Source organism: Monodelphis domestica, chromosome 4, assembly GCF_027887165.1.
Source record: "Monodelphis domestica isolate mMonDom1 chromosome 4, mMonDom1.pri, whole genome shotgun sequence".
Classification (NCBI taxonomy): domain Eukaryota; kingdom Metazoa; phylum Chordata; class Mammalia; order Didelphimorphia; family Didelphidae; genus Monodelphis; species Monodelphis domestica.
The window spans coordinates 94,239,869-94,258,236 of NC_077230.1; the positions used below are offsets into that span (position 1 = coordinate 94,239,869).

At 40.9% G+C, this 18,368-nt stretch overlaps 1 protein-coding gene across 1 annotated transcript; it reads left to right on the forward strand.

Annotated features, from left to right (window-relative positions):
• The first annotated feature begins 2,805 nt into the window (after positions 1-2,805).
• Positions 2,806-12,973, forward strand: LOC103103701 (uncharacterized). Its single transcript, XM_007493887.3, has 3 exons — positions 2,806-4,128; positions 6,880-6,932; positions 7,411-12,973. Exons 2-3 carry the CDS (start codon positions 6,899-6,901, stop codon positions 11,220-11,222), a joined length of 3,846 nt encoding a protein of 1,281 aa, XP_007493949.2. The 5' UTR covers positions 2,806-4,128; positions 6,880-6,898; the 3' UTR covers positions 11,223-12,973.
• Positions 12,974-18,368: the final 5,395 nt, after the last annotated feature.

The following is an 18,368-nucleotide window of genomic DNA, read 5'->3' on the forward strand; positions in this document are numbered from 1 at the left end:
ATATTCCACATTCAGGGGTAACAATTTATTCATTTTTTAATCTAGTAATTTGCAGTGATATGATAGTTAAATCTATGGGAACTAATGAAGTAGACAAGTGAGAGAGATTGTAGAGAAAAGAGAAATGGGTCCAGGACAGAGTCTGGGGGGACATCTACAGCTAGTGGGCATAATATGGAAGATGAATCAGCAAAGAAGACTAGGAAAGAACAGCCATATAGTTAGTAGGAGAACCAAAAGAGAGCAGTTTCATAAACACTCAGATATGACATCCTAGCTGTGTGACCTGGGCAGGTCACTTAGCCCCATTGCCTAACCCTTCTCATACTTCTGCTTTGGAACGAATACACAGTACTGATTTTAAGATGAAAGGTAAGGGTTTAAAAAAATTGAAGGAGAAATAGTGTCTAGGAGGGGAGCTGATCAAGGGGCTTAGGGGTTACAATTGCTGGGTGTGGATTCAGGAGTATTTGAGTTAACATTTCACCTTAGACACTTCCTAGTGATGTGTCTGTGGAAAAGTCATTATACCTCTCTGTTTCAGTTTTCTGATTTATAAAATGAGCATAATATCCATCTCACAAGATTATTGTGGAAATCAAATGAGATAACAGTGTTTTACAAACCTCAAAGCCTTATATAAATTGTAATTTGGGGGGATTCTCACTCCTTAGATGGAGAAATAAGGGTTGAAGGCAGTGAGGAAAGGGTTGATGAAAATGGCTTCCCTCACTACTCCCTCCCAGAGTCCCTGAATTACTTGAGGGAGACAAAATGGAGATCTCCCCTGGGTGAAGGCTTGCCCTTTCATGGCCATGCCAGCCCTCAAGGATGTCAGGGAAGTCTTCTCTACCAGAAGAGGTATATGGGACCTCAATCCAGATATGTGCTGTTTTGAGGCTCTCACAAGTCTCCTCCTTATGTCTTCTTGAAAACTTGTAACAAGATGGAGTCTGCCAATGGGCATACTCTCTAGATGTAAATAAACAAGATTGAATTTTCTATCTGACTGCTTATTTGATTTAATTATTGATTGGGGCAAAGGGTAGAGGTTAGAGGGGTGTGGGTTGCTCTAAATCTCTTTTAAAATAAAACTAATTACTGAAGTACTAGGTTTTCTTGTAAGCAGAGGAGAGGTAGAAAAAGGGAAGAGAACCTTACTCACTGATTTGAGTCCAGTATCTCAATAGTTCATGGAATGAAAGTCTTTGAAGAAATTAGGTTTCTTGACAAGAACCAGCGATGTTTTAAACAGGAACCCACAATGTTAAGATTTCTGTCAGTGACAGAAATCCCCAAAGGTGTCTTGAATGGCCCATAGAAACAGCTCCTCCTTCCACTCCCCTCTTTGTCTCTGTACCCAAGACGCCCTTCTCAGGAGAATTTCCCAGAAGTCCTCGTTCTGTTTCCAACTGCTATTTTTGCCTCATGCAACTGTAGAGCTCTCAACATTTCCATTTCCCTCAACAGTTCTTTTGTCCTACTCCCCATCATTACAAAATGATAGCTTTATTATTATAAATGTAGCAGAGGGGCTAGCTAAATGGCACGGTGGATTGAGAGCCAAGCCTGAAGATTAGAGATTGTGAGTTCAAATCTGACCTCAGACACCTCCCAACTGCATGACCTTGGGCAAGTCATTTAACTGTAATGCCTAGCCCCTACCACTCTTCTGCATTAGAACCAATATTTAATGTCAATTCTAAGAAAGTAAGGTTTAAAACAAAAATAAATTGAACAAAGGGATTGAGTCTAAGAATTGAGAAAAAGTTATCAGATTTGCCAAGTAAATGATTATTTGTAATTTATGAAAGCAATTTTAGTTAAGTGATAAGATTAGAAACCAGGTTGCAAATGATTATAAGATGAATCAGAGACAATAAATGTAGATGGGACTTTTTTTTTTCAGAGTTTGGAAGTGAAAAGAAGAGATGTAGTGTGTCCAGTTGGTGATATGATAGGGTTTAGAGAAGGATTTTTAGGATTGGGAAGATGAATATTTGAAAGTAGCAGGATATGAAATATTAAATTGAGAAAGATTAAAGATTTGAGAGTTGGAGTGATGATCATGGCTACAATCTACTAAAGAAGGTAGGAAAAGATGGTATCAGTGGTGTATCATTCATAAAGAGAACCAAAATAATATCAGGGATAATGTCTTTTGACTTGAACATAAGTTGAATTTAAGTGAGGCAGAGTTGCACAAAGTGTTCAGCATTACTCTTCTTCCACTCATGAAAAAAGTCAAGATGACTGCTGATGGCTTGGGATGCAGTGGATGATCTTGGCATCTTCAGTGTCTGACCAAGTGCTCCATAGTGCCTGCTTCTTCTGCCTTCAGGGTCATTGGAACAAATTGTTCTCATCCTCCCTTCTGACCAAGGGAAATGTCCACATGCCTGGGTAGACACCCCCCTAAGTCACCAACGGTTTGGAGGCTTGTTTGGTTACCCTCAACCTGATTTTGAGCCCAGCTGCTGAGATGACTTTACTGAGATGTGGCCACTGCACATGCTATAGCTTCTTGGAGCAACAGGTGAGAGCTGGGGGGAGCCTTAGGGGGAAAGCAGTCCTGAAAGGGCTCAGCAAGTCCTCACACTAGAAGTACCAGTCTTCTTGAATGAACACTCTGTACATCCCTCTGAAGAATATAGAGAATCATGAAAAACTTAAATGGAAGTAAGAATAAAATCAGAAAAACAATATATATATATATATAATGACTACTATAACATAAATGGAAGGAATAATAGCAATAAAATGAAAAATGAATGCCATGAAACTATGTCTTGGCTGCAACGAAAAGAGAATGCAGCTCCCTCCCTTCATTACAAAAATGGGAGTCTATGAGTTTACAACACTGCATATGATGTCATATTTAGCTCATGTGTTGATGAACTCTCCTGAAATTTTTTATAAATCTTAAAAACATTTTTTTAATTATAAGGGATGGCTTTTCAGGAGGGGAATATATTTTTTAAATGAAGGCAATGTAAAAATAAGAGATCAATTCAAATAAAATTAAAAATTGAAAAGAGAAAACCTATGATGTATGATCCTCAGAATAATGTGGGTATATGGAAGGGAATCAGGATGTGCTCCCTGAATCCCATTAAGAAAAAATGAAGACTTTATCTTGGGGAGCAGCCAGTATTTAGTCTCTGGAGTGTTCAACAAAAAGAATAGCTTGTTGGAGTATATCTGTGCATAGGATTAATTTTTTTTTTTGCTTCAAGGGACATGTCAGACTTTTTCTATAATGACTGCTGATGAATCATTTGGAGCTTCCCATATCTGATAATGCATCATGGGTCCAGGTGCCATTGTTCTGCCAATGTGCCAGATAAAAAGTAAGGTAACTTCTTCCTGAGTAAATACTCAGAACTTACTATTTTCAGGAAATAAAGATAACCAACAGAAGAAAGAAAGATGAGCTGAGCCCAACAGAGCACAAATGAAAGACTGATAATGGAGTAAAGTAGACTTTGAAACCACATGGCGGTAACGTGGAAAGATAACACAAAGTCACTAGACTTCTGTAAGCCATGGATAAAGAGGCAAATTTATGTTAGAGTATCCCAATTGGTTGCTACTGTGAGAATTAATAAGGATATTACTTTGCATATGGTTCCTGGACCTGGACCTGGAAATACTCAAGGACTACTGAATTTATTATGCCATAAAGGAATCCAACAAGAGATTGTTTTGCTTTTTTCAGGAAATTTTCTCCATTACCTTGTACAGGTAGGTTTTAGGCTGTGATAAGCTAACGATTTTTTAGAGGGTCAAAGTTGGTAGTGGAATACTAATAGTTGGGGCTGATGTGCAGAGATGGGTGGGGCAACTGACTGCTGGTGGACAAAGGACAACTAGCATTTTATGATGTCAAGGACAATTCAGATCCCTCACCTGGGATAAAGGCACCGAAAGGCTCAGTCTGGCTACTGGTGTCTAAGTTGGCAGGAGTGAATGTCATTGTTTTCAAAACTGAGTGAATTTTACTTGAAGCTACCTTTTTCTTTCTTACTTAGGGACTCAGTCCCTTTCCAGCCTCCCCCCTTGGGGAAGTTTGTAACCACCAGAATCTACCAGCTAGAATTGAACTGGCTGAGACTACTGATCACCAGAGTATGTGAATATATCCTGTTTCCTGTTCTTGAAATTCTTAGTGGTGAGAAGCTTTGTGGCATCTGTGGAGGTTGGGGATGGGGATTGTTTCCAGAACCAAATGTGATAAGAACTATTCCAAAATAGTCCAAAAGAGGGAGAAATGAAAGGAGCTTTGAGGGTCTGGGCTCAGCAACAAGAACAGTTTTTAAGTCAGCCCAGGGGTAGGCTACACATTGGATTTCCTTGGAGCTGCTTTTCTTCTAACTTCCTTGGAAAACTGGACCAGAATAGGGCAGCTAGGTGGCACTATAGATAGAGCACTTGGCCTGGAGTTGGGAGGACCTGGGTTCAAAGCTGACCCTAGACACTTCCTAACTGTGTGACTCTGAACAAGCTATTTAACTTCAATTGCTTAAGCCTTTATGGCTCTTCTGCCTTAAAAATCTATACTTAGTATTGATTCTAAAATGGAAGGTAAGGGTTAAAAAAAAAAGATAATTGGACCAGAGGAGCAAATGAATTGATCCCTATAATGGGAGAATGCTGGGAAATAAGAAGATTTTACATTGGGAGGATCAAGAGAGAAGAACAAGGTGCCATAGACCACTGATCACTCCCAAACTGCTTTGTATTATTTAACCACGTATATACACGTATGTAGACACTTTGTATTTATGTTATATATACTTTATATGTACTTGTTTCACCCATTCGAATATAAGCTCTTTGCTAGGAACATAGCAGGCAATCAATAAATATGTGGTTTCAGTTTAATTTGATAGGTGTCCAAGATGAAAAAAAACCCAATGGCTTTTTGTAGCTTCTCTGAGGGGAAATGTGAGAATGAATGGGGTGGAGGGACTGAAGATGATAGACTAGATCACAAAGTGAAATAAACTTCTGGAAAGTAAAACTAAAGATGAGGGTATTCACTGTTTCCGTAGGATTGAGATTTTGGAAAATTCATCCATTTTTTCAGTGTTTATTAAGAAAATAAAAAGCAAAAACAATGAGATAAAATTCTTTGAGGGATTATTGTTAAATTTACACCATCAGACACTCTTCCAGATTTCCCAGATCCTGCTGTTTGACCAAATGAGAATTCTAAGCCCCTAAGCCAGTATTTATTCTGATGATGCATCTTGCAACTGGAGTGGGCTATTTACTAGACTGAATTTCTCAATGTCTTGATGGTCTTGTACTGAAAGTATTTTTATATTGGAATTGAGTATTGCAATGACTCAATCTAAAGACAAATAATTCCTCTTGGGTCTGTTCTTGATTTCAGAAGCTCATTAATATGGAGATATTGGGACTCCTTCAAGTGATTACCACTTCCCATATTCCTGCTTAGGAACTTTTATAACTAGCTCCAAATGACCTTGCTTGGAAGATTTCTAATACAAGGATAAATGAATGATCTTGACAAGGCCAGAGACAAGATTTTCTTTTGGGCTGCTCCCTCAGGGTCTTTGACCAAGGATGAAAATGTTTATTTCTAAAAGAAAGAGAAAACTTGCTATACATTCTTTCCTTGTAAAATATACTTAACTGGTCACCTACTTTAAGGCTCAGTGTGAACTGAGATGGGGAAAATGATGGAAAAAAAGATATGATGATGGGAAAAGAGGCATTGTCTGTTCTCCCTGTCCAGCATAAATGACCTCAAGAGGTACAGGAATTTATGTCTTGTGATTGACAAAATGAATACTGGGTCCCATTTTGAAAGGATATCAGGGGATAAGTAGTGGGCAGGGATCAGGTACATGGAACAAGTGGGTATTGACTTTGGAGTCAGAGGACCTCAGCCAATGGTGAATGTTTAACAATCACCTATCCAGAACAAAGTATGCATAAAACACCTTTCTCCATCAACAAAACAACAAATTGAATCCTGATTCATAGTGTTTGCCAATTTCTGAGATGTAAATAAATGTCCACATTGAAAATTTTAATAATTAGCTTTCAAAAGCCAGCAAGAATTGGTTCTAGCACACCCCTGACTTCAGCTACACCCTCTACTCCTACAGAATCTTGGGCATATCACTTTATATCTCTGGGCCTCAGTTTCCTCATCTGGAAAATAAAGGGTAAATGACTTCTGAGAGGCCTCAAGTCCTGCTAAAATGCTCCAAGAAGGGTGACTCTATCTTCAATCAGCTGTTTGCATCTCCATGTAAATGAGTTTCTCAATTCCTTTCTTTAAAGTAGGCATTAATAAAAGTGATAGCTAAAACCATTGTAGGATGATGGGAGTGGAGAAAATGGGAAGGCCCTAGACGGCATTTTGAATCTCACTATGGTAATAATATAAGAATATGACTGCTACTAGAGAAAGTCAGCTAGGTGGTGCATGCATAGATGCCAGGCCTCTGAAGTCAGGAAGACCCCTCCTCAGGAGTTCCAATCTGGCCTCAGACACTTACTAGCTATGTGTTCCTGGGCAAGTCACTTCATCCCATTTGCCTCAGCTTCTTCATCTATAAAATGTTCTAGAGGAGGAAATGGCAAAGCACCTTTGTCAAGAAAACCCCAAATGGGGTCACAGAGAGTCAGACATGACTGAAAGACTAAACTACAACTGCTAGAGAATTTAAAAACAAGTGGGAAAAATGTTTTAAAAAGAATTATCAGGCAAATTAGGCCTGACTATAAGGACTCTAGTTGTCACAGAGTCACTTTACTATTAATCTTTTCAGAGCCTGTCTTTGGGGCTTAATGGAATCAATGCTCTTAGGACTTATGTGTTAGTATTTTTTTTTCCCCAAGGAAATCCTAAAGACGTCACATGGGGAGGAGACGGCATGGATTATTTCCTAATGGTAAGAACTTTGGCTTTTAATAATCTCAGATGGGAACCATCCCTTGTCTCCTTTTGGACCATTTTTCTTTGTGGTGCTCAGCCCTATGCACCATCAATAAGTTCCTGGAAACAACTCTAACTCAATATATGGCCTTAAGAAAGTTGACTCAATCTCAATTTTCTATGTTTGAAACCATCACTATCCATCTACTATTTGCTTGAGAAATCTTTCAGCAGGTCTTTTTACCTCTCTGTACCTCAGTTATCCTCTTTTGTAAAATGGGAATGATCATATTCCTTATAATAATGCTTTCAGAAAAGCAAGTCTTTTTTAAATACAGGAAACACTTTTACGTAGTTCTGATAGGTCCTCATTGGCCAAATGTTTATCAAATGAGGCAAAAGGGAAAAGTGTTTCAGAAATGATTCAGATATTCATTTGCTGCCTCATCCGTAATGGCCCTTCTCCACCATCACTCACATAGTCTCTTCTTCAGCCGCAGATCTGGTCCATTTCCCCCGGAAAGCCTTCTTTAACCAGGCCACGTCGGTGCTGGTGCCCTGCCCCCCGCACTGGATTTCGCCACTGTGGGAACAAGAGTACCCTAAGTCCAGAGCTGAGCGGATACCCTACCTCAAACACGAGGCCAGAATCCCCGAGCCATTGGTGTCACCCTACAATTGGGCCAAACCTGTCGATTCTCAGCGACTCAACCAGGCGGCCTCAGCGACACGACTGCCCTTGGTGGAACACAAGGCTGTGCCATTCCCCCATCTTCATCCCCAAGATGTGAACAAGGCGACGTCACACCACAAACACCCTTCAGCCAACTCAGTCTTGGCTAAGCCCAAAGCTGACTTCAGATCCAGGGGGACGTCGGTGCCTCTGACATCGGCCAGGAAGCACCTGGCTCTGCTGGACTCCAAACAGCACCCCAAAGGTCCGCTGGACTCCAGCCACAGGGCGGAGGCTCCGTCAGGTCCCAGCTACTTCCCCAAGATCTTCGCGGACTGTGACCAGCGGCCTGAAGATCGCAGTCGCCCCCCCAGCCAGAGGGCCCAGTCTTCAAAATTCCATTACCACAAGGCCGAATTTCCATTCATGAGCAACAGGTCCGCGGTCCCTGGAAGCAAAGCTTTCCCCAAGGGCCAAGCCAAGGGCGCCCACAAAGCAGGGAAAACAATTCACTCATTTGAAGCTTTGCCCAGGCCCAGGATCCAAGGCAAGGTTCCGACCGCGAAGTACCATCCCGCAGGCCTGCCCTCCTCACGCCTTGACTACTGGTGCAGGGCCACCTCGCTGAAGACGGCTGACCACTGGGTGCAGGCCAAGACTTTCAAGGTTTCCAATTGCAAGCACAGCCTTAAGGAGACGGTATCGCTGCTACGATGTATTGACAACCGCTCCAAGGATCGATCCGCACTTTTAATCAATCTGAACGGGAGAGCCAGGGCCTCCACTGCGTGCCCGTCCTGTCCGCAGCACTGGTCCATCGCCACAGCTTTGCCATCGCCAGGTCCGAATCATCAGGCCGGGGCCACTCTGTCCCGAGACCTCAATCCGGGGGAAGCTCCTTTATTCGCTCTGGAAGATCCCTGTCCTGGAATCACCTCCTCCCCCTTCGCTGAGGCTCCACTGGGCCCTGATTACACGGCCGAAGACCCCCACGCACCCCCCTTGCTCTCTGAAAGCCAGGTTTCTCTAACCATGATTCCAGTCTGTTTAGAGTGCGGCAAGGCAACACAGGACGCTCAACCTGAGGCCACAACCCTGCCCTTCCCGCCCCGTCAGAAGAGCACGTCTGTGGGCTCCACTGTACACATTGCACCCTTAGAGCGTGGCCCAGGCTCGGATGCTCAGACAGCACCATCCTTCGACTACCACCAAAACACAAAGGCGGGAAGAAGTCAGGACTACCTGATCAGAGTTCTCCAAGGCATGAACCCCAAGAAACGAACTCCTAAGGGCTCGGGCCACCTGGCCCAGCCCCTGCCTAGCAACGGACACACAGCTGAACTTGCTGCAGCAAAGCCAAATGGCCCACAGACTATACTGCCAACAGGCCATGACAACCAAGATTCATCTCGACTAGATCAGGGCTCCGCCTGGATATTATCTCCATCCGACACGGAGTGCAGAACCACATATTCACCTAGTCCTGATGACCCCCAGGCTAAGCATGTGCAAGGCTGTCATAACCGGGTCACGCCTCAAGAACGACCAAACCAGGGGGACACGAAGGCACCAGGAGCAGAACATCAGGCTGTCACTCTCACACACCAAGATCAAGAGGATAAGCTATCGATAGGGATAGAAATCCAAAACAAAGCGTATCAGGTTCATCTAAGACCACCCACACTGGACCCAGAACCACAGGAGGTAAATCCACACAGGAGTGACCCCCAGATGACACCTCCACCCAGGTATGACTATAGGGTTACTGATGCACCAGACCCACATGCCCCACTCCATGCAGAACTGGAGCAGCAAGAAACAATGGCACCAGAAATTCAACCCTGGGGGCCAGCTCCCATAGACCAAGGAGACTGGGAAACATCTCCACCAAGCACAACAGACCCCAAGGACTCAGGGCTTTCTGGGACTGAACATGGGACAACACCTCCATCCAGTTCTGATCCAAGGGCCATAATACCACCCAGACTTGAGCACCAAGCCAAAGATGCCCCAGATGCCGGTGCCCAGGCCATACTTCAAACTGAACAAGAATGTGAAGCATTGCCACCAGGAATAAACCACCAGGTCATGACTCTTGTAGACTTATCACACAAAGTAGTGATCTCACTGAACCTAGGTCTCCAGAACATAGCTCTTCCAGAATACCAAACCATAGCACCCCAAAGCATTGACCAAAAGACTAAGGATGCACTTGGTAGCAGTGCTCAGATCTTCCTTCAGAATAAACAGGACCATTGGCAAGCAATACCACTTGGAACAGATAATAGGGTGACAACTATAGAAGTCCAGGATCGTGAAGCAATACTTTCACTCAATCCAGAATGTCAGGTCACTCTTCTACTAAGAACGGATCACCAAAGAGACTCTGTTTCGGATGCCAGTGACAAGGCCTCAGAGGTCCGACTAAAACTATCACAAAGAGAGATGCCACAAGAATACTACCAGTATACATCTCTCCCAACACCGCATGAACGGGGGACACCTTCACTACTCATAGAACTCCAAGAAGTAACTCTATCTGATCCCAGTTCTCAGAATAAACAGCAATCCATCCCTGACCACCCATCAGAAACTGTCCCAGACCCCAATACTTGGGCCGTACCTCCATTAGATCCATACCACTCAGGAAAAATATTAATGGGGTCAGGGGAGGGCACATCTTCATCTGGTCCCAGACCCTCTTTGACTCTTCTATCCAGTCCTAAAAATGAGACTGAGGCTAAATTATATGTTACTAACCCCAAGGGCACAATTCCATGTCTAGATGAGAAGAAAACAGTTCCACCAAGCTCAAAATATAAGGCCCAAATTCGATCAGTTCCTAAATGCCCAAGTGAGATTTCAATGGACTGTGACCCCTACCTTGAAGATGAACTGAGCTCTAAGAATCTAGATGAAGTTCAACCTGGGCTTCAACACCAGACCCATTCTAGGAAAAACTTCATACAAACTCCATGGTGTTTAAATTACATCAAGCCATACACCATTGAGGGGGGTGATGTCCCTGAAAAAATTGTTGAGAACATCATTAGTTCCATCCCTCAGGACAAATTAAAAAGTGACATCTGTAAAAAGAGTATCTTACAGAAGATGAAGAGGGGGTCCTCCCTGTATGGTGACCAGGACATCCCACTGGATTATTCAGTGTGCCTAATTTGTGCCTCCTGGATCCCACATGGATGTCCCCATGTTTGGGGGATGGAAAATCCTTGTGAGATAAAATTGCTGGCCCTACCAATGCCTCTGACCAGTTCTGAGGAGGTAGTAAATGTGAAATTTGTCCTCCAACTAAACCAGCCAACCAAATATCCCATTTTTACCTTCCCATACTCCCATTACAATTTCCCTAGTTCCATAGCCCACCCAATGAATTCTCCAATATCTTCCCATTCTGCCTTGGAACTCCCTGGGTTTTCCAGGAGAAAATGGCTTAGCTTTATGCTTGGCAGGGACTCCCAAAAGGGAAGGACCCTACCTACAAAACAATGGCCATACACAGAGAAAATGGCCATAAGAACAGATGGCAGCAGAGAGGAAAGAACATTAAAGGAACATCGGACATTTCTCAGGTCTCTACTAGGCATTTTTCAAAAAAAGCAGAGGAAGAATTAAATTACCATTATATCTCTCTGAAAGGAATTGATTCCCCTGGGTATCTTTGAAACTTGTTTCTGATTTTTGTCTCCCTCTGTTATCCTACAAACTTTGACAGGGAGATGGCAATGCTCTTGTATTTTCTTTTCAGTTTGAGTGTGGGGAACCATTAGGGATTCTTCTTGAGTAATGAAAAGAGACAATCTTCATGCTTTCCCTTCCCTCTTATTCCTTATTTTAACTTCTAGAAAAGCAAAGACTCCCCTTAGAACAAATTAAGTTATTCTCTGCTTCCCCCTCATATTCTATTTTATAGCATTTAATGAATAGGTTCCCTTCCCAATAAGGCTTGGTAAAACTGACCATATTATCCAGGAATTTCTCTTCCTCACCCAATCTTCACTCAAATGGAATCACAACCAAAATTCTATACTTTTAATAGTTCAGCATTTCAAATGTCATAATTTCATTAGAATTCTGTACAAATCTGAGGGAACAATAGATGGACATTTTCATCTTTTACTAAGGCCCCCAAAATTCTACTTTTTGATGATGAACCCATGGTTTCACCAGTGGTATGAAGCAGTTCATTGCTGGGACCTTATGGGAGGTCACAAAGGAAAATGACATGAACTTGCCACTACTGAAAGCAATCAACTTTTATTAGCTTGTTTTAGATCACAAGAATAGGCTATGTGTCTTCTTCACTGGAGATAACCAAGATTAAGAGCATGAAATAGAGAGACTAGAGATAGAAAGGGAAATGGACTAGGACAGCACCTTAACTTCCCATCCTAGGGCAACAGAGGAGACCAATGAAAGAATAGGAACATGGAAGAATAGGAAAGGGATATGTCTAGGGATATAACTGAAGCCTCAGACTTGATGGTCTGTATACAGGCCATAATATAAGTAGGAAGGAATCCACGAAAGGCCTGCAATAGACCACCCTTTGGACTCAATACATCATCATACCTGACTGTCACCAGTTCCATGGATTGGTCTCTTGGAAGTTTCCAGTTGGCAGATTCTGTAGAAGGTGGGAGTCATCTGGAAACACTCTTCTCAACTTTTACTCTCAGAATACCTAGATCCTTTCAAAACTCAGCTTAAATTTCAAACTCTACTCAAGGTCTTTCTGAATAGCCATCCCTATCTTCTATTTTCTCCTCCCCATAACCAATAATTTTCTATTTCTCATTATTTTAGAACTTCTAGGTGTACAATGTGTTATTCCATTGGAATATAAACTAAATAGAGGGAGATGTTTAATTTTTGTACCTAGTTAGTATAGTATCTGATAAATAGTGTGCAAACATGCCTCAAGATATTATGGTTTCAGTTTCAGACCAAGATAAAATGAGTCATATGAATTTTTTGGTTTCCCAGGGCCTATAAAAGTTATATTTATAATATATTGTAGTCTATTAATTGTACAATATTATGCCTATAAAGGTATGTGTTTTAATTAAAATACTTTATTGCTAAAAATGCTACCATCGGAGCCTCCAGTAAGTGGTAATCTTTTTGCTGCTGTAGGGTCTTATCTGACTGATCAGGATGATTGTTGCTGAAGGTTGGGGGTGGCTATGGCAATTTCTTAAAATAAGACAATGAAGTGTGAAAAATTAATTGACTTCCTTTCACTTAAACACTTAGAAGTCTTGTAGGGTTAATACTTGACTTAATTTCAATTTTGTTGTGGCTCAGAGAATAGGGAGGTCCCTGCAGATGGAAAGAGATGGGGAATGGCTGGTAAGTGGAGCAGTCAGAGCACATAACCTTTATTAATTAAGTGTACTTTTTATGGTCTCAGTTCATGGTAATTCCGTAGTAATACCAAAGATCACTGATCACAGGTCACCATAACAGATATAATGATAATAAAGTATGAAATACTGCAAGAATTGCCAACATGTGACACAGAAACATGATGTGAATACCTGTGATTGGAAAAATGGCACCCATAGATTTACTTAATATGAGGTTACCACAAACCTTCAATTTGTAAAAAAAAAAAAGAAATGTAGTGTCTGCAAAGAGCAATAAAGCAAAGCACAGTAAAATGAGATAGGCCTGTAGATGAGAATAGGGAAAGGAAAATTTAACATAAGGAACTCCCGAATGAGGAAACTCCTTTATCAATACAAGTAGAAATCATCTCTGTATGACCAAGAGCAGAAGTGTAAAATTCCCAGTGAAGCAGGAACCAGATTCAAATGTAATTGGGAAGCGTTTAACAAAATAAATAAAAATACAATACAATATAGATAATGCTATTTGTGATTTTCTAAGGCAATATGTAGCTGACAGGAAGCCCTTTCTATTTGAGTTTGATACTACTGGCAGAAACTACTGGACTCAAACATTGGGAGGTCATACAGCCAGTCAGAAGCAGGCATGGAATGAAGTTCTTCCCAGCTCCAAAGCCTCTCCTCTATATAGTCTCTCTGTTTTAACATCATTTGATAACATATAATTATTTCTTACAGTGAAAAGGGTTCTCTCTGGCAATAAGGCCTTAAGCAAATCAGTTTACTGAGCAACAGGACTCATCGATTATTTCTTGATCACCATATATTCCTATATGTTTCTAAGATGATTTCCATGTTTTATGGAAATAGGCTATCTGTAATCAAAATTAGGAAGTATAATTTTTCACATTAAAGTTCCCTGAATTTATGAGATGGGTTAAGTAGACATGTAATAAGAATGGGCCAGCACAGTGTTTGTAGAACCTCAAAACAGGAAGCTATATTAGGCACTCCAATTTGGTTCCTGCTAAATAAATCTATATGGATAGTACCTGCTCAAGGGACTAGACTTTGTGTATCACCCTCTTCCTGTATCCCATCTCTATTTAGGAAGGAGAAAGGCTCACTGAGCATGACTGAAAGACAGTAAATATTTTCTTTCTAAGTGATGGGGGAGAGCAGTGAGGGAAAATGGGACCTGGTGCTTTAGGTTCTAGGCTTTTACCAGTTAGCAAATATTGTAAATTAGTATGTAGAAAAGTTTGTATCACCCTGTGCCTTCCCTATGCCTTCTTTCCAGCTGATAAGAGCTTGCCCAACATTTAAAGTCCATAGAGGAGGGTACCTGAAATGTCTTGATTAACAGATGATGTTAAGTGAGACATAGTGTTAAGGGTGAAATTATGGTTGAGACTGATAAAATCTAAATTTAAGTGGTTGCCAAGGGAAATCCCAAATCAGCTGCCAAATTTTATGGTGATTTTAATTGATAGTGGAGAAGATTAAGAAGGAAGAAGAAGTAGGTATTTTCTCTCCCTCTCCCCCCCACCCTCAACTGATTAGTATTGGGCAGGGAGATCAGGAGATAAGGGAATAAGGGTTTGGAGTATGAATCAGCTGCCAGCCAGAGTCGTCTCTTCAGGGAAAGAGAAAGAGGCAGCCCATGAAGTGCCTTATATGGACTTTTTACATCATTTTTCTGCATCTCATCTGTACCAATGAGGACTTAACTTGACTTAGGATAGCCCAGAGGTCTGTCCTTTTTTTGCACATGTCTGTTGAAGGCCATTTCCTCAGATAATTGAATCTTGAGTTTGATGCAGATCTTTCAAAATCTTGTTAAACTAAGTAGGGTGGAGAATGTGGGTTTCCAAGACCTGATTCTGTTATTCCAAGTATCTCCATTGTTATTGATCGGGGAAATAGCTAAATCAGATCTTCTAAAGAATGGTCTGATTAGGGTGGAATAGTTTTAAAATTCACAACAGTGAACATAACACATGCCCATTGGGGATCTTTACAATTAAGGGGAAATCTTTATAATTAGGGGAAATTCCCCAAGCCCTGTGAATGCCCCCATGCCCTGTGAATGCCCCCTTTCTCTTTTTGTGACTTAAAGTTCACCTAATGACACATAGACCCTTAAAGCACACCTCCATCTGAAAGAATACCTGCCCCTTTAACACCTACTTTCCAGTTTTTTAGCTTGGAATGTCCCCCAAATTCCATGGAGAGGAACACTCTGAGGAAAGGCAGAGAGTTTCCATAAATGGAAGATGCTCAATAAATCTAGAAACTTGAATCCTGCAGTGGCCCTTTCATTGCCCTGGCTGTTTCACCTCCCTGGCCACACACTTTCTGTATCATCCTCAAGTAAATACTTTCATGCCTTCCGATGAATGGAGTCTGAGTTGCAATTCTTTGGGGGGGGAGGGAATCTGTCTTTGCTCTCCCACTACAAACATTCTCTCCCACAACACAAGGAAATTGTGAGGATAATGCCACTGAAAGGACACATGTAGCTGTGAATTCTTTGGAGTATACTATATACCAGAGGAATGTTCTGTAAGGGAGTGGCTGGATTTTTATGAGTTTCCCAGAATAGCAGGACTTTTGCAGACACCCAAAGGAGGTCCCTAGAAAAGAGCATCTGGAAATTGGTTACTATACCCTTCTACTATTGTCTAGGACTTGCTAAATTATCTGATACCCATAAAAAAGAAGGAAGAATGAATTGTGAATGATGTGAGAAGATTATTGAAGGACGAGATACCCTCCTGGAGAGATTCCAGATTCAACAGATTTCTCTACCATGCCCAGATGCCTCCTTGTTCCATTCTAGGACTTCTCACACTAGAAATACACCCCAATGACCCCCTCTTCTAATTGGCTGGCAGAACCTCCTTTATAAGGAAAGTGCCCTAGCTAGCCATGTCTTCATTCTTCTCTAGGTTCCACTCCTTACTCTGAAGATTTTCTCTACCAAGCCTTCATTACTTCTTTAATTACTTCATACTTCTTTAATTCCCTATTTATTTTTGCTTTTTGCCATCTTCCCCCAATAGAATGTAAGCTTCTTGAGAACAAGGACTGCCTGTATTTGTATTCCCATTGTTTAGTACAGTACCTGGCAACCTAGTAAGCACTTAATAAATGCTTACTGATTTAATTTGACTCCTCTGAAGTTTGTAATGACTAGAATTTGGAATTGAAAGGTTGCACTTCATTTTAAAATGCAAATCAGAATAAATCTATTGATCAAATAACTTGTTTTTAAAAATTATTACATTTAAAATTTGTAAGATAATGTAAGAGCATTATTATGATAAATATGAACTCATTAAAGAGTAGAGAAATTATATCTTCATTTAAAGCCAATGAATTTAAGTCAATCCCAAGATCTTTTATTCTCTGCCTTCTCAGTTTGAAGCTATTAAAGAAGGGAAAGGGAAGAGAGCAAACATTTGTATAGGATCTACTTTGTGTTGGGGTGTATGGAGTATTTATGGAGGACTAGCACCTTTGATATGAAGGTTTGCCAAGACTTTTTCAGGGTTGCTCATCTATCTTTGATGCCCACCTTTCACCCAATTCTCACTTATAACTCCAAAAAACTGTAGCATGTAAACCAGTCACACCAGCAAAAATTTCTTGGCAGACAAGCTAAACCGAGATTGAGGGGAACTGATAGACCTCAAACCCATCAATGTGTTAGGGGAGATGTCTACCTTAAGCATATGAAAGATTCCCCCAGAGTAATGGGTAGATGAAAACAATTCATTTCCTTGACCCTGAAGGTGGCTGAAGCTTGGGCACTGTGGAGCATTTAGAGAGTGGTCAGATATTGAAGATGCCAACGTCATCCACTACATTTGGGGCCATCACCAGTTGTCCTGACTTTTGTCCTGCCACTGGATGTGGATAATTGAAAGAGAAAGTGAGGCTGACAACTTTGTGCAACTCTGCCTTACTTAAATCCAATACATACCCAAGTCTAGACATTATCCTTGAGATGTCATTGGTTCTCTTCAAAAACAAAGGATGGATAGCAACAACAACTTGGTGCCAGGCACTGTTCTGAGTCATTTATAAATATCATCTCATTTGATCATCACAACAGCCCTTCAAGGTATTGATTGTTGTGTTTGAAGTGTTATCACTTCTCAGTTGAAGAAACTGAGGCAAACAGAGGTTAAGTGACTTGCTCAGGGTCACATAGCTAGGAAGTATCTGAGGCAGGAATTAAATTCAGATTTTTCTGAATCCAGATCTATTGTATCACTTAGCTTCCTCATTCTTTGAAAACTATGTCTTCCTCCAAGGATCCTTAGAGTTAAGTGCAGACACTTATATTTCTTTCCCCTGGTGTGCTGACTGGTTCTGAAAGAGACTGGCCAGAATCAGAAATCCACAGATGTGCCACTCATTCTGAGCAGAACTAGTTGTGAGGTCACTATTGCCCTCCCTCATTCTTTGGGGGAATGTATCATGACATCCCCAGAATGATCCCCTTTTAGGGGTGGAACTTTACTCCAACTCTCCCATAGGTACTCTCCACCAGTCTGTCTCTCTCTCTCTCTCTCTCTCTCTCTCTTTCATTGATAATAAAGTTCATTTTGTAGGACATATCTGGGAATACAAAAAAATCTCATTTAATTTCATTTAATTTTCTAAATATTATTTTCTACTATTTTCTTTGATTTTTCATAATTGAGGAGTCTTAAATGATCCAGATTGATTTTTCTTTTTATGTTCTTTTGAACATAAATGAACTTTATGAAGTTCTTTTTCTCAGATGCCTGCAATATTTTTTGTATGGTGTTGAATTACTAAAGCTTGACTATGACATTTTTTGTTTTATTTGATCATATTTAGAATTTCTCTCTTTTGGTGTCCTATTAGTTCTAGTATTATCAACTTTATCCTCTTTTAATATTTCCTGACTTTTTCCTTGTATAATTTCCTGAAAGGTTTCCAGATTTATTTAATTGTTCCTCTCTTGTTCAATTGTGTCTGACCCTTTGTGATGCCATTTGAGATTTTCTTGGCAAAGGTCCTGGAGCATTTTGCCATTTCCTGCTCCAGCTCATTTTATAGATGCAAAAACTGAGACAAACAGGATTAAGTGACTTGGTCAATGTCACACAGCTAGTAAGTGTTGAAGCCATTTGAATTTAGGAAGATGTCTTCTTGACATTAGGCCCAGCATTCTATCTACTGTGCCACCTAGCTACCTTGTTCTCTTAAAGACCATAATTATTTTTCAGTTTTTATAAATAGATTTTATTAAGTTATTGTTTTTATAACATCTAGATTCCCCTCCTATATGCCTCTTTTTATCAGAGGGCTTATAACAAATCTTACAACATTTTTTTTCTTTCTACCCATCTATCATTTGAGGGGTGGCCTT